The 21,662-nt window shown below is 43.5% G+C and overlaps 2 protein-coding genes across 6 annotated transcripts in view; both read right to left on the reverse strand.

Moving 5' to 3' along the window:
- pde4ba (phosphodiesterase 4B, cAMP-specific a) overlaps window positions 1-11,093 on the reverse strand; it is a 45,525-nt gene extending 34,432 nt beyond the window's left edge. The window contains exons 1-2 of one of the 4 annotated variants that reach the window (XM_061296732.1): window positions 11,037-11,093; window positions 8,234-8,472 (exon numbers count right to left, since the gene is read on the reverse strand). In XM_061296732.1, the coding sequence (XP_061152716.1) occupies window positions 8,234-8,472; window positions 11,037-11,078 (281 nt within the window). In that variant the 5' untranslated portion in view covers window positions 11,079-11,093. Of the gene's footprint in view, window positions 1-5,799; window positions 6,657-8,233; window positions 8,473-11,036 lie in introns of those variants that run through there. The other 3 variants (XM_061296735.1, XM_061296734.1, XM_061296737.1) reach the window with 3 other exon arrangements.
- Window positions 11,094-15,533: 4,440 nt separating this feature from the next.
- On the reverse strand, window positions 15,534-21,546 carry senp5 (SUMO specific peptidase 5). Of its 2 annotated transcripts, XM_061297900.1 has the most exons (11): window positions 21,446-21,546; window positions 21,038-21,139; window positions 19,206-20,728; window positions 18,949-19,057; window positions 18,731-18,878; window positions 18,382-18,429; window positions 18,194-18,271; window positions 17,924-18,061; window positions 17,641-17,724; window positions 17,469-17,519; window positions 15,534-17,305 (listed from the first exon to the last, which is right to left on the reverse strand). In XM_061297900.1, exons 3-11 carry the CDS (start codon window positions 20,473-20,475, stop codon window positions 17,195-17,197), a joined length of 2,037 nt encoding a protein of 678 aa, XP_061153884.1. In that variant the 5' UTR covers window positions 20,476-20,728; window positions 21,038-21,139; window positions 21,446-21,546; the 3' UTR covers window positions 15,534-17,194. The 2 variants fall into 2 exon arrangements, with proteins under 2 accessions (XP_061153884.1, XP_061153885.1); XM_061297901.1 differs by lacking the exon at window positions 21,038-21,139 and having other exon boundaries at window positions 21,446-21,544.
- Window positions 21,547-21,662: the final 116 nt, after the last annotated feature.

Consider the following 21,662-nt stretch of genomic DNA (forward strand, 5'->3'; position numbering starts at 1 on the left):
GAAAGATTCCACAAAATGACCGCAGATGGATTTTGACACCAACATTTTTGACGCTGAGCAATAGTACAGAATGTCCAATCTGTTTTATTTTCACTATGCATCATTTATATTTTGACAATCTAGGGCCTCAAAACTTGTAACTGTAATAACAATTATATGTAGTAGTAATTTATATTTATTTATTCATTTATTTTTAGAGCTTAAGTTGGTCGCGGCAGAAGATAACTCATCTCCATCATTCCATTTTGATGAGAGGCAATTGGTATCATTTGGGGCTATGAATGGTCTTCTAACTAGTTTCTGGTTAGTCATCTAAGCACAGCCCTGACGCTAGGTTCCCTGGTGTTGTAGCAGCTGCGATGACTCAGAGTACAAGTGCCTATCCTTCTCTCTGCCTCCATCCCATCTTTCCTGACAGTCTGTCCCTGCACACACAAGCCAAACGGACAAAAAAAAAAAAAAAAAGGAGCGAAAACCAAGTGATGCTGCAGGCTTCATTTGGGAAATGTGAATTCTCTTCTGGAACTGTGCGGAGTGCACAACAAGAGGCGAGAATCCCAAACTACCCCCACCAGGTCCCTCTTGGCCATCCCCGATTCCAAATATCCCACTAATGATTTTAATTAAGATAACTGTTAGGAGGCAGAGTGAGCGACGGTATCAAGCTAAAGCCTTGAGAAAATCCAGTCCGGCGATCAATTGACAACGTGTAAAGGTTGATGAGATTGAATGCAAGCAAAACATAAAATACCTCGTGAAAGACAGTTAGTTGACACTACAAGCAGCCCTCAGAAACAATCCCGCAAATTGTTCAACACTCTTGGATACATAACCTTAGAATACGCATTGGTATCTTTCTTTTTTGTGCCAGCAGTTAGAATAGGCTTTACAAATGGGATTGAATAACGCCATGCGTCTGAAAGAGACGTTTGGGCTTCAGGCACCATTCGTCATATGACAAATGAAAAGCAGAGGAATCAAAGAAAAGAAAAGGCTGGCGTGTTGAGAACAGGAATACACAGAAGAGGGGGAGGCAGATCAGAAAATATGGCTAGAGGGAGACAATTGACCAAAAAAAAAAAAGAAAAAAGAATGAACCACCCCAAACAGCACAAGTACGCATCTAAATAATCTCGTATCTGTGACCTGCAAAAACTTCAAAACCTTTTGTAACCTAAAAATGCATTTGTTCGAAACTAACTTTTCCATTTCCTGCAGATTTTTGGACATCCTGCTAATAGGGACAATGCATTAGCATAAGCATTATGCTAACCAGCCCCTCGCTTTTAATCCGGTTGCAAACAGATGACCTCGAGATCATTGCAAACTCTTAACATATTCAAAATAACCTTTGCCCCCATTCAGGCTTTCATCAATCTGGATCTCACAGGCTCTAACAGCCACGTTCATCCGTCTTTCTTTTTTTTTCATAAAGCTGGTCCTCATTACGAGTCATCAATTGCAGACTCAAATCCGACAAATTGGGATCCATGGCCATTGGTTGTGCGCACACTGACATCTTTTAATAAATGATAAATGCATGGAGGCTCCCCCATACACTTGGGAGTCCCTCAATGAAAACACTTCTATCTACAACTCTCTAATTCAATCTTCTGGGGTGGTGCAGACTTATTCATCAGTATGATTCTTATAATCAAAGACAAGGACACTAGAAGCAGAATCTCCATCATGGAGCTCAGAGCCAGTAACCTTGGTTGCTCCTTCACTGTCTAATCTACTGATTTGTTGCCAACACCGATGACAGATTTAGGGATTTGCAGGATTTTTCTTGGCCGCCCAAGAGCAGGATAAATAGTGGTCGAGCCTTACTAGGTTACTTTGCACGTCATCTCCGCTCAAAGTTAAGTAAAAGTGACACATAAGAAGAAATCCTTCAAATGTCACATTCCATGATGGTCACAGCTCTTTGGAGACATTTGTTCCAACGCTTTGGATTAGTCCCCAACTTGTCAAACTAGCACAACAACATCATAATAATTGATTTACAGACTGGATCATCCAGATAATGAAACATGAGAATACAAAAATATATCAAATATCTACAAAAAAAAAGACAAAGGTGCCATATGCCACCTATTCACAATAAAAAAAGAGAAAACTATTTCCGTTTATTTTACACAGAATATACTGGGACAATCATTTTAGCAAGTCCAATGTACGTTTTGCTCTCCCAAACACACACGGCACAAACTTCAAATCCAATTGTACTCACTTGATCACACATGAACATGCACACGGCATAGAATGCGAGTGCGGGGCGGGTGGTGGTTCCCCAAAGGGTCATTGTGACAAGGAGTCAAAGAGACAGCAAGTGCATGCAGAAGCACTCATTGAACGCGTACACGCATGTGACAAAAGCACACACATGCCTTTGCATCGGAAATAAGCGGCGCCCCCAGTTGACTTTGGCCGAGGCCAAGGCTCGCGTACACCCTTGAAATAAGCAGCCATGCTCAAATGGTTACATTTGCTGTGGTCAATTGAAAAAGAATCAAATTCGACCTCACTTTATCTAGTCGAGCATAAGTTTCTGCTCCAGTCTCGCCGTGAACTTCATTCCATCAGATGAGGAGATGAATAGTGAAGATCTTGCCTCACTTCTGTTGCACTTTCTTTTCAGTTAATGTCAATATGTATATATATTTTTTATTTATTTTTTTATTTCATGACTTGGATACCCAGTCAGGGTAAAGTCAGCTGTTTGGAGATTGGAATCTGTGAGCTTGACAGAATATGAACCAAAGTTCACGTCAGTTACGTAATTGAGAAGACAAAGTGATACATGAGCCACTACGGGGACTAATCTCTCTCTCAATGTATCATTTAAGCCTCTACGACTGGACAAAGTGTTTTTTTTTTTTTTTTACATCCGCATGTAGAATTTCTGCTTCTCTCTGCAGTACATAGCAGAGAAGAGCACAAAAAGGGCAAGAGTGAAGTGAGGGAGGGATCTTGGGACTTGGATTGGGAGTGACAGAACTTGAAGTATATATATATGCTACAATATGTTCTATAGCCGCAGCGGAAGGGAACAAAAGTCTTCCCTTAATTCAGTGGCCACGCAAAGACTTGTGCAGGGTCGATAAATACAGCCAGCGGTCGAGAGAAATATTGGAAGAAATGAACACAAATGTAACGTGCCGTGTGTTTCATTGACGTGTCAAACTGAAACATGCTCACAAGTGTTTTTGCCAAGATAATCACATGACAGACATGGGAAAGCATTCTCACACACACACACACACACACACACACACACACACACACAGAGAGTCATCACGCGCCCTCAGTCATCCCTAATAGTTAACTTTGTGCTTGGCTGATTCAGCACAGCGAGGAAGCAGCAGATAGAAATGGAGGGTGCTGAACCAGGAGGTCATGAGAGGACATTGAAGAAGATGAGGATGGTGCAGGTGGTGCAGGTGCAGGTAGAAGGACGTTTTATCTTTCACTCCATTAAGTTGGATGGGAAAATGGACTCAACAATATTGTACTTTGTGATTGTCCATGAATAACTAAATAACATAAAGGTTTGCTCGCCGCGCTGGCAACTCCAATTGTTTTGCATTCTCCTCCGCTCCTGCGATATAGCGAGGTTACTTTCCTTTAGTTTCTTACTTCTCCTGTCTTGACATGCTTTTTGTGTGAGTGGAAAAGAGAGCAATTATACGCCTCGGCTAGCCGCCCGCCCATCAAACATTTACTCATGTGGTGCTTTGGATTACAAAAGCAGAAAGAAAGCACAAAGCCTGCAAAGACACACACGCTCAACCCAGGCAGTGTCGATCGAGTGGGGAAGTTGCACAAAGAAAGCCTCACACTGAAAGCAAAACAAACAAAACAAAACAAAAAAACACCGAAGATGACAAAGAGCATAAAGATGACAGCCAGAGACGGGGGAACAGCTGACTGGCTCAAACAGAACACTCATTGTCTTGAGTGCCAGTGGGTCAGGAGTTCACATGGGACAAATCATGTTAGCAGAAGCAATAGCAAGCACAGACTTGCTTCAAGGCAAAACCATAACTCCTCGAAAATGTCTGGGTTCAAAGTTAAAAGACATATTCTTGATTATTTGTTGACCATTTGCAATCATTTGTTAGTGTTAATTGGTCTTAATTGGTTTTAGTAGGCCGAGGAGCCTCCAAAATATTTCCGTTGATTCGAGTGTACTCCACAGACGGACGGACACTTCTATCTGTTCTCAGTCCCATCTTTTCTTTTCTTTTTTTTTTTTTTAAGCTTGCTCGTCTGCCAAATGATTTCCACAATTCCCACGTCTGCTTTTGTTATATTGGAAGTGGACCTCTGAGGGAAGCCATAATATTGATGGCACTGGAATAGGCTGTTGAATAATACTGGATTTCCTATAAAAAGTGTACTTCTGTATTTCATCCCTTTTACAATTGTACTCAATGTGTGTTTACTTGAATCTGATTACAGAAAGAGGCACTTAAGGGAATTTTGTTAAGTTAATGTGCTGTGCTGTTCCATGCCAAACTTAAGCTCATAAACTGTGGAGCAACTCAGGAGTAAACACAAAGGGTACCTAGCGGTAGCATGATGATTTAAAAAAAAAATTCTCTGGTACATGAATCCCAACCCCCCCACAAATCCCGCTTAGCTCAGAAACAGGCTATACAAGAAGAGATAAAGCGATACGAGTCCCTGGGAGCTAGTAAAGGAAGAGCAGAGGCACACAGAAGACTCAAAAGACCCAACATAGCGTTCCGCCAATATGCAGAATTCGACACATGCATGTACGTGAATCCCCCCACCACATGTGTATAAGGTGTCACACGATTCCCATAAAGAAAAAAGAAACAAACACAGAGAGCAGAGCATGTTATCTCCTTTCCATCATCCAAACAGTGCAGCTTGTGGCTACAGATTCATATCTGGACTCATTTCCTTTCTACGCACATCATCCGTCCGTCCGTCCCTTCCCTTGCAATGACGAGCCCACTTGGTCATATGCTCCTTTTCTTTGATGGTATCCCCTTCAAACTAGGGGCTGTGGATGTTTTTTTTTACAAGGGCAAAAGTCACCTTGAGGCTGAAAAGTAGACAGCACCCCCTTCCCCTCCCATGCCACTAATCCATACATTGCATAAGCCAGCAAACACTCCCTTCGCGTTCTCACTGGTGGCAGCAGCGGCTAACTGCAGAAAAAGCAATGGGGGGGGTGAAAATGCCAAAAATAGAAAACGCCAAAGCCATCCATCCATTCATAAAGTCACGATCTGAGGATGGAAGAAGTTAATGCTTAGGCAAATCACGTGCTCTACATCTCATGTCTAGTAGTCGAAGGAGCGGAGCTCTTTACAAGCCCTAGGCTTCGTCTCCTTCCTTGCACAGTTATTGATATAATAATATGTGCTAAACAATAAACTAAACTAGTCGGGCTACAGGTTCAAATTGACGCTTAGATGCAGCAAAAGCTAAAAGCGATTCGTGCTCAAGAAAATAAAATGCATCGAGGTCATGAGCAAATGGAGATCCAAATAGAGGACGATTGGATTTGTAGTATTAGATGACATCATTTTTATCCCGGTGGCACATCACCATTTTTTTTAGTTTGGTCCTACTTGGAAATTCTCATTTTAATCGTAATGATCTGTTATATGGAAGATTATTGACTCCATTTTCTTGACTTGTTGTGTGTGTACATTTGCTCCACTTTTGGGCCTCCCTTATCTTTGTCAGTCCATCCGCTAGCTGCAGGCAATCTTTCTCTCAATTCTACCCAATTTCTTGCGCCCTTGGCCATTTGCTTACCAGGTGTGAGCGACAGTGAAGCGTCGCCTCTGTCTGATGCTCTTGTTGACCATCAGCTTCCGGAAGAGCCTGGGCGAGCTCCGCGGGGAAAGTTTGGGGGACGTGGCGCCCCGTTTCCCTCCCCCCGCCTTGGGAGGCTCCAGTTCTAAATGCATATGCTCCTTGAACGTCCGAATGCACGAGTCCATCTCCACGCTCAGCTCGTTTGAGGACATCTCTGTGGCCTGGATGGATGACTTTCCAATCGGCCTTCAAAGTCAGCTGCTCAGAGAAAGCAGGGTTGGCCTTCCTCTTGATTACAGCTCGATACAAGTCGTGCAGCAGAAAGTGGCTTGGCGTTGTTTGGGGTTGCTTTTCCGCCAGACAGCAGTCATGCCCACTCCCTTTCTCTGCTGCAATGTGCTTTCCTGCTGCTCGTCCTTTCATCTACACGTAGCAAGCAGGATTACATCCAACTCCTTGGAGGACATGCACAACAATTTGCTGCTGCTGCTTCTTCTTCCCCTCCGACCAGGATGACTCATGAGTCGCTCCTCGCTGTCTTTCTGTACGTGTCACTCTGGCTCAAACTCTTTCTGGCAGTCCATCCACGCAGTTTGATGCTGGAGAGCTCCCTTGTAAAAAATTCAACGGGGCTTGGAATTGCCTCCTCCTGTCTCGCTCTGCTCTTTCCATCAACTCCTCCTCGACTGACCTCCTTGGTGGAGCTCAGAGGTCCCCCCCGAAGGCACTCCCGGCGTGATTCCAACTATGCAGAGCCCCGACCGAGCGAGTCAGATTGCACGTCACTTTCCTAAGCGGAGCGGCCAGCGCAACACAACACGCTTCACTTGCTCTTTCATTCAGGATACACACAAGTGCAGGCGGGGAGGAGAGCGGGCACGCAGCGAGCGCAAGCCGCGCCTCCGCTGCAGACCATTGGCCGGCCGCTGGAGTGACGACAAGCCGCCGTGCTCGGTAACAGGTCGTCGGGCTTATTTCTTTTTTTTTCCAGGGGATTTGCGCTCGTTCTGATGATGTCGTAACCTTTAGCGAGGCAGGGGAGCGGCAAGTGTAGGCCAAGAAAAAAAAATATTTGCACAAGAGATTAAGGCTTAATGGGTATCTGGAACTGAAAAGGGCAGATGATTTGGGGGAAAAAAAGATTTTGAATGCAATGGGAGAAAAAAGTGCTTTGAAATAAGACACGCATTCATAAACACACACACACACACCTTGACGTTGGTCTAATATTAGGATGAACCCGCATTCAGTTCAAGTCACGACTATAAAGGTCATTCTAGGAGTGTGCTTTCCCAAATAAATCTTCATTGCTGCTCTCAGAAAGTCAACTGAACATTTGGGCCTACTACGCTACTGTATTTTTGGAGTCTACTTGTTTTTTTTTTTAAAGCTTTCAGTTGTTTTTGCCCTCCTCCCCTTGAAATGTGTCTTCCTTTCATTATTGTTCTCTAAAAGTCCGAGAGAGAGAAATGCTCACATTCACATCTCTGACCAACTAAGTGTCTTTGTGATTTTGGATAATGGGAGGAAAGCCAGGGAGAGTGGGGAGAACAAGCAAAGCTTCAACTGGAACCATTCATTTTCAAATCCCTTCCAATGTCTGCATCATTTGAGCAATCAGTCTGCAAAGCCCACTCGGCTTTGCAACAATTAAGTTTCTCAGCCAGAGAAATCACTGATTGCCAAAATAACCACCATCTCTCTCCTTCCGATTATTGATAAAGGAGTGGAAAAGCAGGAGAGGCAAGTACTCAAATTGCACACATGATATGGACCCGTGCAGCACTGAGAAATGTACCTCATTGAGGATGGTCACTATGGGAAACACCCGAGATGTCTACACCTGGCCTGCCGTGAACAATACCAACTGGACCGAGCTGTACCTCACAAAAGAAATGAGCACATAAACGAGGACGTCATCACATCCTCAAAAGACCTGAGTCAATCCGAGAGATGCGGGGAGGAGAGGGGGGTTGCCAAATACATCTTTTTCCTAGACTCTTTATTTATATTCCATTGTCCTCATTCCAAAGCAAGTTCGGATTCATCACCTAAGAAGAAGGATAAACGCTGCTTTTTATGAGGATGATGAGGATGATGTGTGTTTTCACTGCTCTCTAGTGGTAGAAAGTGACATTGCAAGTCACAAAAAAAAAAAAAACTCAGCACCATTTCAATCTGATTGATGCCAAATAGTTGGAATAAAAAGGTGCTTCTTACATTCACTTAAACGTTTTACAGAGTTGATTTTGGGATTTTTCTATATTTGTAAAATACTTCATGCACAAATCTCAATATTGCTTGATGGGTTGGTTACCTCTTGAATACAGCAAACGTACCGTAATGTACGGATACGCAAACTTCAAGTACATAGCATGCATCTTCTAAGACATATTTGCTCATTTCAAGTCTACAAAGAAAATGAACTCACCGTTCGCCATCAACAGGCGTGATGTCTATCCTGGGAGGGGCTCCAAAAGGTAATGATGTGGGCCGAGACATGAGCTCATTGTCCGGTGTCCGGGCCCTGTCCCCCTGACGCCAGGACAAGGGTGGCAGCTGCAGGTTGCCAGATAGGCGTCTGCAGCCTCTGCGCAGGTCCACCCCGAGCGTGCATGTCGGGGACGTAAAAGACTCGCTGAGGCAACAATCTGACACCTCTTTGCCATCCTGGAAAGAAAAAAAAAAGAGAGATCAAGCACTGAGGTTACATGAAGTTTATATAGCACTCATTCAATTAAAGATTTTTTTTGCATGTCATAAGTCTTCCCACTGAGGGGCGCTATAGCTATGCTTAAGAGTAGGGATGTACTTGAGAACTAATATTCACTCAAGGGTGGGTTGTTGGGGTTTGAAAAGAACATGGTTCTGAGGCAGATGACCAAAGAAGGTGAAGACCGATGGAGTGACTCTCATTTAATCTGATGGCCACTGGTTGCTTATGAAATCATCAAAGCTGCCATCAGTGTGATGAATAATAATTTGATTTGATTCATTAATCACAACTATATCTTACGCCAGCAATGTCTAATGAACGGGCAGAACAATTAGATGCTTTCGAATCTCAAATGTATTTCAGATTCGAGATCGGAGAACACGTTCTTGTCGGATCTCAGGGCACGTATAGGCTCAGACACTCGCCATTTTGTCACGGGAAGGAAATGACGACCAGGTGAGCCGGGAAAACGGCACCTGGAAGAGCCGTTGAGAGGATCGAGAGTGGTCAGGAAGATTGCTGGATGGATGGATGGATGGATGGATGGATGGATGGATGGATGGATGGATGGATGGATGGATGGATGGATGGATGGATGGATGGATGGATGGATGGATGGATGGATGGATGGATGGATGGATGGATGCATGGATGGATGGATGGATGGATGGATGGATGGATGCATGGATGGATGCATGGATGGATGCATGGATGGATGGATGCATGGATGGATGGATGCATGGATGCATGGATGCATGGATGCATGGATGCATGGATGCATGGATGCATGGATGCATGGATGCATGGATGCATGGATGCATGGATGCATGGATGCATGGATGCATGGATGCATGGATGAGTTGCTAGGGTAGGGGAAGAAAAGTGAAAATCTCATGCATCTACAGGGTGTGGCCTCTGAGTTAATGCTGGACTGACAGACAGAGCCCCCCCCCCCCTTGCCTGTGAGGAGAAAATAAATTGGCCACTTTCTCTGGAGAGCAGAACATGCGGCGGCGACATTTGATACATTTGGCTAGTCTGATGCTTGAACGTAATTTGGCTGAAGGCACTTTTATGAAGTCATTTCAACTGGATGGCTTCGCTTTACATGCGCAACACTTTAGTGTTTGTTCTCCAGGGAGTGCTAACAACACAATGAGATTACATCTTCTCCTCTATTGTCTCTCAGGAACGATTTGATGAGACACACACACCAATAAATGTTTCCCCGTTATGTAAATAATGTCACAGTATATGTATTTACAGCCCAATCAACTAAAACGTTTGCTTGCACTGCTGGTGCCAAATGCATAATAATACTGGCTGATCATTTATGCCAGACACCTCGGTTCTGTTCTGATCTGAGACGGGTTTTGTAAATACAAGCCTAATTACCATAGCAGGAAGCAGCTGACAACTGTGCAGAGCAGATGTCCAAGCTCAAGTCAGATGTCAAACAGGGAGGGATGAAAAAGAAATGTGTTTGTGGAGGAGGATCCTCCTGGACAATTAGTGTCAACTATTAGTGATTGAGTTTTTTTGTTTTTTTTTTACATGTACAACTATCATATTTCTATTCACTTCAATGGCTTGTTTGGGTGAGTAAGTGTGTGCGGGCTGGACCAAGTGAGTGTAGGTGTCTCCAGGAATAGAGAAATGGAAGCCTGAATTACTTGTTCACACACCACTAGATAGCTGTGTATGTCCTTCAAAAAAAAAAAAGAACTGCATTTTATTTACACATGTGAATTATAATGACAGATTACATTTGTTTAATGATCTTAAGCATTTGAAATGGGAAACCATACAAATAAAATGAGAAAAGCATTTTTATAGCCCTCTCGTCAGATAAGCAATCAATTGGAAGTGCATTCACAATAGTTGATGCAAAACAAATGAGCAAAGTGTTTATCACGCGAAATGAAACGCACATATTTTCAAACTTGCATCAGGGGATTGAGTGAGTGAGTAATACACACCCACATTCTCCGCAAAAAAACATTATTAGACACCCACAAGCACAGGAGAGTGCAGCTGCACGTCCTAAAAATACCCAGGATCATCTTTTAAAGGGAAACATATGCTGATGTGTAAACATGACACATTGCGCAATTATACATTCGAGCTTTGTGGGAGGCAAAAGGCAATTTGACAGCACATAGTGACTTCTTTAAACTCCATCAGCCACAAAAGTTGCCCCTCCAGCCATTCTCATTTCACTCAATATCTCAAAGAACTGCGGTGAGTCTCAAAGGATTAAGGTTGGATTATAGGCAAATCATTTATTTTTGGATGTTTTAATGGCTCACTTGCACGAATACTTGCACTAAGAAGGCTCGGACTCGGTAAGATTAACAAAAGAATATGAGAATGAGATGAATATCCAGGAGAAAAGTCGCGCATGGCCGTATTCTGGAACTAACAATTATTTCAAGTCAATTAAAAAGTCCATTTTTTTTTCAATGAATCAGACTTTGAAAATATGGATTTTCTGTACTGCAGTGATTGAAGGTCTTACATTGTTTGGCGACACTGTGAGGACACTTCGGCTCTTTCTCATCTTTCCTCACGGTCTAGCAAGGTATCCTCGCATACGCACCTGCAAAACAAATAGAAAAGCACAGTTATGATGCTCATCACATGGCATGTCGGAGAGAGCGAGAGAAGATGCTACAGTACAAATTCTGATAACGCCATACAAATACTTATCCAGTACAATGCAAAAATGAACATTAGATTTAATGGTAACTCATTTTGTTGCAAATGGAAGGCTCTTCAAAATGTGTTTCGGTGGGCACGCTCAAACAATACCATCTTGACCATATTCCCGATGACTGTTTTAATTAGTTAGCAAATTAGTTATTGGATTCTTTTCTCCCTGTAATCTCGATTCTCAGAATGAATCAGCAAGCTAATGAGACCTGACGCAGACTTAATGGTTTTAGTCATTAGACGGCACATATCCTACCATCTATGATTTTTTTTTGTAACTCAATGAATGAAGAACAGATGTAATCATTTTCATCCATGGTGATCTGAAAGGACGGCAAGGCATTGAAAAAAATACTCAAATTATAAAATACGCTTTCATTTGTTGCAAATAACCGCGTTAGGGCACTCGGAGTTCTCACTGAGTATTTGTTTGAACAAGATGAAATTAGTCCCAGAATGTGATTTTGCTTCTCCTCACTTTCAATCTGTCATTTGGACATGGAGAGCATGGCGAGCATGGCACCCTGTCACATTTCAGCTCCGGTCGGTCTGTGGTGCATGTAAAGGTCGCTCACATGCATCATTGGAGACGGAGTTGTGAATCAGTTTAATGGAGTGAAGATAACAAGCTCAGCCCACGCATCCTTTTGACTGACTGGCCCAGTGGGACAGGATATTTAAAAAAAAAAAAGGGTCAACCAATTATTTCATTAGGAACATTCAGCAATTTCAATGGGTAGCTTGTCATTTAGCATACAAAGCACCGGATGCTATGAATATTTACGAATAAAGCATTTCGATGAAGTTCAACTGATAAATGCTGACACGCAGATGGCATTTACCAAGGTCAAATTTAAATGAGTGTCAAAATTGCCACAGGAGTGGGACAGCTACACTCAACAACCCTTCAAATGGAAAATGACATTCATAATACACACGGGAAAAGATGGATTGACGTCCGCACACACACACGCACACAAAGTGGCATTTGACAAAGCAAAGGCTCGCACATTCGTCGCCGCGTAAACATGGAAGATAAGCACTCGTGCATGCCATTTTCACACGCAGCCTTCATCGTTAGCAGAGGATTATGTGCATGTGATCAACCTACATTTCAAACAATCATCAGGCCGCTGTTGCTTCTAAATCCATGCCGTTCAAATGGGGCTCCGAGCCTGCAGCTCCACTTCCATAAACACTGCAGTTGCAAATTGGTTGGGATAGATCAGAAAAAGTAAAAATACTAAAGAAAAATCAGCAAATGCAAAACCAGTATTAACAGGTTTAACTCCAAATTAGAAATAAAATAAAACGCCATCACACACTTCGTACACCCTAAAAAAGAAGTTTAGAAGGAACATACGACCGAATACTGTTGATCAAAATGAAATGGTCTGAGAGAGATAGCTAAAATGAAAAAGAAGAAAACAACTCAGCCATTTATCATAAAATGTGCCTTGACTATCAGTGATACGATTACAATTTCCTGTGGAGCACCCAGTTTGCATTGGTGGCCACAATTCAGTCAAAAATGAATGCATGCGCACACATTTGTCTCGACGTGAAATGTCAATTCCGCTTAGCCTGCAGAAATGTAGGCATGACCAAGCAATTATTCAATCCATCCGAAAGTGAAAGGCCAATAGCCATCACGCATGGTAGACATTGGTTGCGTCTGTTGGAACTGTTAGTCATCCAACCTGATTCAATCATCGTTCAACAAAAACGTTACATGGAAATAAGATACTTTTATTCTTTATACTTCTTGTCACGTATATTGTTTGGATTTCTTTTCCTTCATACTTATTTGCACTGGAAAGGGAGAAGCTCTCCATAATATTTCATCATCCAATTGCATTGTAAATTGACAATAAAGGCCATTTTATAGAAATCATGCGCAGATGAGGAATCCAGATCCACCAGATCCTTGCCACACTTTGGCTTTAGCCACAGGTGCTTCCACTGACAGGTAGACGAGTAGAAGCCAAACCGGTTTTTTCTTTTTAGACTCTTTGGACCCGGATTCCTCATCTCGGATTTACGCACAATGCCCCATGCATTGTGATTGAAATCACAGGTCTTAACAACTACAAATATATTGTGAAGAAAAATTGCAACTCAGAGGCAAAATGAAAGAAGAAAATGAATGGAGACACACTTAGGTGACTTCGCTACCCCCAAAAAGATTTTTTTATGAACAGCCATTGTGCTACCATAATTCTATGTACTTGACATCTTCACCAAAACACGCTAACCCAAAATATTTAATTAAATGTATAATGCAAAACATCAATCAATAGATAGTGGCTTTCCGGACAAAGCTCCATTTGACAGTCAATACACGCGCCCGCGCATGCACGCGCATTTCTTTTCAAATGTATTCCCGTGCAACTTTTTCAAACGATTTGCATTTTGAAAGGTTGAACGACGGCTTTTTTTGCAAACAACAAATGGTTATGCAATTTACTAAACGAGTCTTGCTAACCTCAGTTGAGCCTCCTCCACACGTGGGGGGACAAAGGGAATCCCGGTGCTTTGACGATTTGTTGTTGAGTTTTTTTACACGGTGAGGAGCATCTTAGTTCCCGTAGCCTTCACGTCTTCGATCCCTTGCAATCTTCGATGATTGTGCCATCCATCCATCCTCTTTGTACTACCTCAGCAGCGGGCTGGCTGATCCGTGCGCTTCCATCCACTTCTGGGCTTCGCTGCCACTTCTTATATAAACACCAATATTCGGCGTAAAGGACAAATCGTGAACCCCAGTTGAAAGTTGTGCCGTGCAAACACGGAGCTCCATCAGCGTGAGTTTGGGGGGTGGGTGTTTCCCTCGGTCCTGTATCCGCCCCCCTCCCTCCCTCTCTCTTTCTCTCCTCCGCTGCGTGGACCAATTGAGAGACGGTTCAGGTTGGTGGGACAACGACATGTGTCAGTCAGATGAAGGATGACAACACCCTGGTCCTATACGAGAGCCTGTTTTGCATGCAACACACCCGCAAGCTCATCAGCAGGCTCTGCGGAAAACAATCGTGATCATCTCAGGTGTGTTGCATGGAAAACAGGCGGGGCATTTCCATCTATGGCTCCCCTAGGACTTGATAGAAAAGTGCAGGAGTCAATGGAATGATGAGAAATAGGCCAATAACAAAGACGCAGGCTTTGGAATGGTGGGACCAGACAGAAAGTGCATTCATGTCCAAAGTTTCTTGTTCACCTGCCGGCTGAGTCCAAACACCTGTGGCAAAAGACAAACTGAGGGTGGCAGCATGTTCCATTTCTGGATTTGGAGTTGTGTCGTCATATTCGGAATTAGCAGAAGAAGTCAGATAGGAAAAGAAATGTTGTGGCGAAGGTAAACAACATCAAGGCTTCAATGACGGAAAGGAAGAGGTCACTTTAGCTATTGTCATGGTGATGAGGAGGGAGGTGAGCCAAAAGGCCCGCTGATCGCACTATATTTGGAGAGAAAAGGAAGTAGGCCCAAATCAACAATCACTTCTGATGGCAGCCACTCAACGTTTGGTGACGTACATATCCAATCCAATGTTTTCCATTGTCCATTTTGTCTAGCTTGTAAACATCTGAGATGACAGCAGAAGTGTTGCTGTGGTGAGGCAGATGAGGAAGATTAGGATGGCCATCTGTTGATAAACAGCTCATCGCCAGCTGACACATCTCGGCTGAATTATTCGGGATTTACGTGTCCCAGCGGGGAAAGATAAAGCGGCAAATCAGTGCTCAGTGGAAAAATACCTCATTTAGTGTCATCAATGTGAAAGAGCAAAGAGAAGCTGATTTGAGATACCAAGGCCTGCTTGCTTGCTCGGTTATGTCAGTGATCACTGATGATGATGAATTCATATTTGGGTAGATTGGGCCATTTGCATTTCCAACGCAGCAAATCATTAGCGTGATTAGAGTCTTCCCGTAAATGAATATTTAATAACACAAAGGTCATTTGAGTATCCGTGATTTTAGAAGTCTGCATCACACTGGTGGCCCTTCACATTAATTCGTACCCCAGAGGTAGTGTATGTTAAGAAAAGGTCGGTATGGAGAGACCATTTAGAAAAAGAAAAGGATAAACAGCTACCTCTCGTGGCCACTGTTGGTAGTGCAGTAATGCTGAGAAATGTGGCTCAGAAGAAATCCAGTAAATGACAAGAGGAAACCTGAATTGAGCATTACAAAAATAATATTACTATAAATTTCGTTTGAGACTATAATTTGTCTATTTTAATTTACTTATAAAGAACACTTTATATTTTTGAATTTTAGTTCCTCACAGTTCAAGTTACTGAGATTACTCAAAACATGGATTCATTTTTAATGTTCATTCATTTGAGAAGCCACAGTATTTTTCAATAGTATGCAAAAAAAATATATGCTCTGTCACATCAAGGTACATTTTTTTAATATAATAATTGTGAATGATATAAGATGGGTATTTCTGCTCACAAATTTCCTGCATCAATGACTACAGCAAACGACTTCACGACTTGAGGGAACGCTAGAAGTTATTTGTGAAGATGCTAGCACCTCGGCTGAAGAACGGGGTGGCGGGCTTGCGAGTGGGGCGTCTTGGAGGCACCATAGTGCATGTGCTTCAAAATGCACAAGCTTCAAACTCAAGTTGTTACATTCTATCAGTTCACCACTAGATGGCGACAGGAAAATACACATTGTCCCTTTAAATAAAGTCGATTTGCTGTGTTGTGAAGACCAAATGACCACTCAAATAACAAATAGTTCAAATAAATAAAACAAACTAACTCACCAACTAGAGTTGAGTATTTATCTGGAACGTTTCATCTGATTAAAAAAGAAAAAAAAACATGCCGGTGGGTTATGAGATCAAGTACAGGTCAAACAATCCAGTCACTGCATGTTGTTGCGTCAACGTTACCTTAGCAAAGATATACAAGAGCAATACAAAGAGAAAAGCATCACGTGGGCAGCAGTCTCGAAATAAAAAAAACAAAGATTCTCCTGTGGTGTTTAACAAAACCAAGCAATTATAGGAGCTAACTTCTCCAAGTCCGCACAACAGTAACAGCGAGATGGAAAAGACGCCCAGGAACGAAGAAGCGAGGTCCACTTGTTTGTCAATGGCAGGTAACCGAGGAAGTACGTCTTTATAAAGCGCCATCAATGCGTCTACACAAACATCTTCAAGTTGAACTTCTAGGCTAACACAACTGCGGCCTTCACATGGACAGCTTTATCTGCACATCTAACAATGACAACGTATATATTCATTCAAAGGGGTGGACACGCGTGAATGTTTTTGCAAATCAACCTTTTGCTAGCTGAACATTCTGGTAGAGACAAAATAAGATTGGGGGGGGGGGGTGCAGGGGGACGGATGAAGAAGCAACTATTTGGTTTCGCAGGATAAAGACATGATGCTCAAAACCAAGTTAACTCTGTGACCCTTTCTTGGAGCCACAGCCGAATGAGCCAAGTCACAACCCTGCAGGAACGGAAGGAAGGAAGGATACCCAGGCGGTACATTCGCTTGTTATTCTAAACTCCAAAGTATAAGCTTCGGTATCCGTGCAAATGTTAGCGGTCCAAAACCGAAATCAAGTTTGAGGTGAACACTTGATTTCCACGTTGGATAACGCAAACCTGTCGCCTGCCAGAGTCCTGCATAATATATGCACTTTAAAATGTTTAAAACGGCCATTGGTTTTGGTCCGAGCGAGTCCAAGGGAGAGATCGCGTCCTCGAGAGTTGCAGCTTTCGATCGACTGGCCATGTTAAATGCAAAAAAAAAGGAAAGGCAACGTGAAACATACGAGTCCAGCATCAGTAGGAAGCCACGTCAGTAGTTCTTTCCGAGTCGTACCAGGGAAATCCGCAGGCCGGCCCAGTCGCTCGCTAACGTTGCGTAACAGACGCTCCGATCCGTCCGGGAAGCACGGCGGACTTGTGTACGGAAATAGGCGAGTGATGGCACTTTTAAGAGTTGAGGTGTCTGTCGCACAGCTCCTTATAGATTCGTTTGCGGATGCGAGGCATGTCGTCTTGACTGAACAGCAGAGGCTTCTTCAGCGAGAGACAACGGCAGTACTGGCGGGAGCACAAAGACAAAGACACGTGAGAACCTGAGCTGGCTCCGATGTCAAACGCTCAGGACGCCAGTTCCTTCTTCATATGTCATGGCGACGGAATGACAGTGAAACATGCACGTGATGAGACACAAATTTCAAATGGAAAGGGAAGAGGTCCTTACCTCCAGGACAAAAACGCCACAGTCGCTGTCATTCTTCTGCTGAGGAATCCCCTGAGGAGTCAACACGTCGAGCTCAATAACAAATCCTTCATTTGTATTCTGATTGGTGTCGAATGAAGTCAAAGTATTTCAAGCCTTGTAGATGACAACTTCACATTTCTTAACCGCTTACCTTGATGATTGCAATCTTCCAACCTTTCAGGAATTCCGTCTTTTTCTTCTCTTGAGCTTCAGACTGAAGGTACTTCATGATGTTCTAATAGAGGAACAACAACATTTTCTCTTCAAGCGATGCCATAATGCACAACTGAGCAGAAGAAACACAATATTCATGTGAATTGATGCCTGGCTCAAATGTTCAACATCGCAAACTTGCTCCAGAAACAACATTGACGACAAATCATCTGGTGTCATTAGCAGCGTTTGGCATCAAATGATATCGACACAACACTCACGTCCGCAGTGTGTCGGAAGACAATGCCTTGGCTGTCAAAGTAATTGATGGTTTTAGTTGCCATGGTCACGCTGACGAGAGACCAGTGGATTTCTAAATGGATGGGAATGAGCAGTAGCCACTTAGAGAATAAGTCCACCTGGGGGGAAAAAAAAACAACATCTACACTGATGCACGTGATACACTCACTGTATTAGCAGTAGAACAAGAAGGTGCTATACGTATTTGCTGAACTGCAACGTGATTATTTAAAGTCTAACGGTGTCCTTACTTTTTTGGTCCATCTCTTGACACCTTCATAGCCTTTGGCATCCAACTGCTTGTGGAAGAAACTGTTGAAAAAATGGACCTAGAAAGTAGAAATACAAAAAAAAAAAAAAAAAAAAATGATTTCGTTGATCTAAAAGCATGATTCAGATTCTACTATGCTCCCACTTTACATTTCCAAGTATCGCTTACGTTGTGCTGGGCACCTTCCATAATCAAGTCTCCATATGTGTTGATAATCTGATGAAACAAAGAGAAGCAGTGTAAAAGATGATTTCAGTGTCTCGACGTAGCTGCTCAAATCGACTTTGTGAGCGGTCATTGAACACATCTCAAGTTTCCTGACAAATGTGTGAGTCAAGTGGAGTGGTGTGTGACTGTGACGAATGGAAAAGTGCCACTAGTCTGCCTAATCATAGTCATGACTCTTTTGCGGCTGCTGTGCACAGTTTTAGGGCAACGTCATGAAACGGCTTGAATAAAAAGCCAGCAAAGTAATGAATCGATTTTCTTTCCATGGAATTTTGACATTTCCCCTCACCTGGTCATTGATCCAGTTCTGGTCCTCCAGCGTTCCGAGATCTTCCAGACTCAACGTATGTTTGTTATAGATAACCATGAAGCCGGCAACGGGCGCAGAGGCTAGTGCCGCCTTGTAGCGCGCCATTTCCCGTTGGATGTTTAGACCCCTAAAACAAAAAGGTGCCCCATTAGCACGAGAAAAGTTGAAAGCCAAAAGAGCGTTTTGGGTGCACTAACACTTTTCTGAAGTCGCCACAGTCGCCGTTTGTCTTCAGGTATTCCAGAACATCGGTCTCGCTGAGGGGGATGAAACTGCCGTATTTGATGTAGAAGCCCTCCAAAAAGTCTAAAGCCAAGACGATGGAAGCAGATGGGGAAAAACAGATTCGATTCAACGCTTACGACTCTTATGTACGTGCAATTTGATTCCGATCGTTGTTAAATAGCGCGATGACGTGAGGACTACCGTTTATGTTCCAAAAGATCAATCTTACCATGGACTAGAATAATAAGTCTCTCCAGGCTATCACTTGGCGTGTCTCCATCCATCTCTTGCACGTCTGTTTCTTCGGACAGGTTCTTCTCCCACGTCGCGGGGTGACAGTACAAACGGTGGTCCATCAGCGCGCAGCTGTACTGCGTGCTGCATACGCGAATCGGATCATGGTTTGAAGTAGAAAGCGCACTTGGATTCGCACAGTCCGTTTCCATGGCCGTGGCGCCAGGATCGCGCTCGCCAGGTGAACTTTCGTTCCCATTGGAAAAAAGAGCTGAGAGGCAAAGAGATGACGAGTCCGTTCTGTTCCGCTCCGGCTCTACTTGCATCTCCGAGTCGTGGTTGTGAGGAGTTGCTGGCCTCGAAGGTGAAGCGGAGCCTCGGGATGAGCAAAGGGTCCCATTTCCTGTTTCGCCGCTTTTGGCGTCGAGTGTCTCCCTTTTGGATTCTGTTTCGGACAAACTCGACGAATCTCCGTTTCCAACCTGCGACGTAACTGATGCACTGTCGACGTGAGCCCCTGAATGGGACAAGGTTTGGGCGTTTTCAGAATTTTCGACACCTTCTTTCATTCCAACGAAAGTTCCCCCTTTTGAAGCTGCCACGCTCATTTGCGGGAAATCCGTCTGGCCGTTGTCCAAGACTTTCCCATCGAGCAGGGAAGGAACAGTTGGCCCTGGCTGGGTAGTTGATATTTTCATCCCTTCATGGATGTCGTTTTTATCCTCAACATCCTCCAAGACGTCCCCTGTCAGATCAAAGTCTATAATTCTCGTAATATGGTCGCCACTTTTGTCGTGCATGTTTCTTCCGGAGCCCCTTCCTCTGCCTCGTCCCCTCCCTCCCCTCCCTTTCCCTCGACCTGAGGTTGCGACATCATGTCCCCTTTTGTTGGCGCCGCAACAGTCGCAGGTCTTGGGAGTCCTCTTTCTGCCTGATGTGCGGCCATTAATTGTACTATGGGCGTGGGTTGCCGGGTGTGAAGAGGACCAGTCCGATGCCGGACTTGAGTTACCTTGAAGTGCTGTTTTAGGGGTTAGAACTGGTGAACCAGCTTCTGCAAGATTCGGAGTCGTGGGCTGGGGGATATTTGAAATGGAGGTAAGATTTGAGCCAAGTGCTTTAGCTTGGATATGAGACGGGTCCTTGTCAGAAGTTTCTATGAGAGGCAGCACTGGAAGAGGTGCTGCTTGCTCAGGAGGAGCTGCCTCTGTTGTATTAGCTGTAAGAGATGTGTTCATTGGGGAAGCAGAGTTGCTGTGAACCATGACGTACTCCTTTGCTCATTTAACCCCATCCCAGAGACTTCACACTCTGATCTCTTCTCCCATATTGCTCTTTTTTGCCATGTGCTGAGGAATATTCTTGCTCTCTCTTTTAAACTGGAGCCAAACCAAAAATAATAGTTTTCCTCTGGATCTTCCCAGACAATGTTACAGGTGGTAGCAGAGCACAAATTGGTGGTATGGAGTGTAGCTCAGTTGCAGTTTGATATCATACTTTGGATCAGGAGGACTCCACCTAATGAGGAACAAAAACAAGAAGTGTGAAATACAGAAAGAAACATCAGCGTACAGCACAGAATGCATATTTTATTATCTCTGGAAAATATGATTTAATAATATGGTGTACTTGTGACATGTTTACATTTCTGCTGTCATGCAGCAAAATGACATGACCACTAATCATGAACTCAATTCAATCAAGTTATTTACATTCGTGCATGCTTATGGAAAAAAATTTATTTTGTTTAGTGACACAGTTGCTATTTGGTGAACAACTGTAGATGAGGGTTGCACAATAAACTGGATTTGACGAGAATACACTTACCTTAACGCAGAACGGCTTTCGATAGACTCAAAAACATTGTCATCATTTCATCGACTTTAGTCGATCATTTGCAAACAGTGCAATGATTCCCCGTTATAGCGTCTGCTAATGCAAAACCAATGGTCAAATCATTCGGCCAAACTAAAAATATCACATAAGCGGTTATGATATATCCATCTATATATATTTTAGGATTCACACCTCTGGATGCATGTGCTAGTAAGTTATTTTTGTGGACTTGTAAAGTTAGTCGCCATCCTGAAGCTAACGGCGTTAGCTAGAGCCAGCCAAAACAGAGAGGAGGCGACGGTGGACAAAGAGGAAGTTTGGAGTAGATACTTTCGATTCTTACTGTGCATATGGTCAAAGGTTGAGACAACGCATACATGAAACAATCATATTTTTTACCTTGTCGTTGGGATGCAAGAGTTTTGTCTCATATAGTGAGGATACGAGCATCGAATTGACGGCGCGCGTTGATGACGTCACGGTCACGATGTCAGTTCCCTTCGGCTCTTTCCGGAGATACACGAGCGAAGCTTCGTCTACCAGGGCAAGCGCCGATCGATAGTCAGTCATATCTCTCTCTCTCGCTCTCGATATAAATCCACAATAACATAGCAGA

The sequence above is a fragment of the Syngnathus typhle genome, linkage group LG14 (assembly GCF_033458585.1).
Source record: "Syngnathus typhle isolate RoL2023-S1 ecotype Sweden linkage group LG14, RoL_Styp_1.0, whole genome shotgun sequence".
Lineage (NCBI taxonomy): Eukaryota > Metazoa > Chordata > Actinopteri > Syngnathiformes > Syngnathidae > Syngnathus > Syngnathus typhle.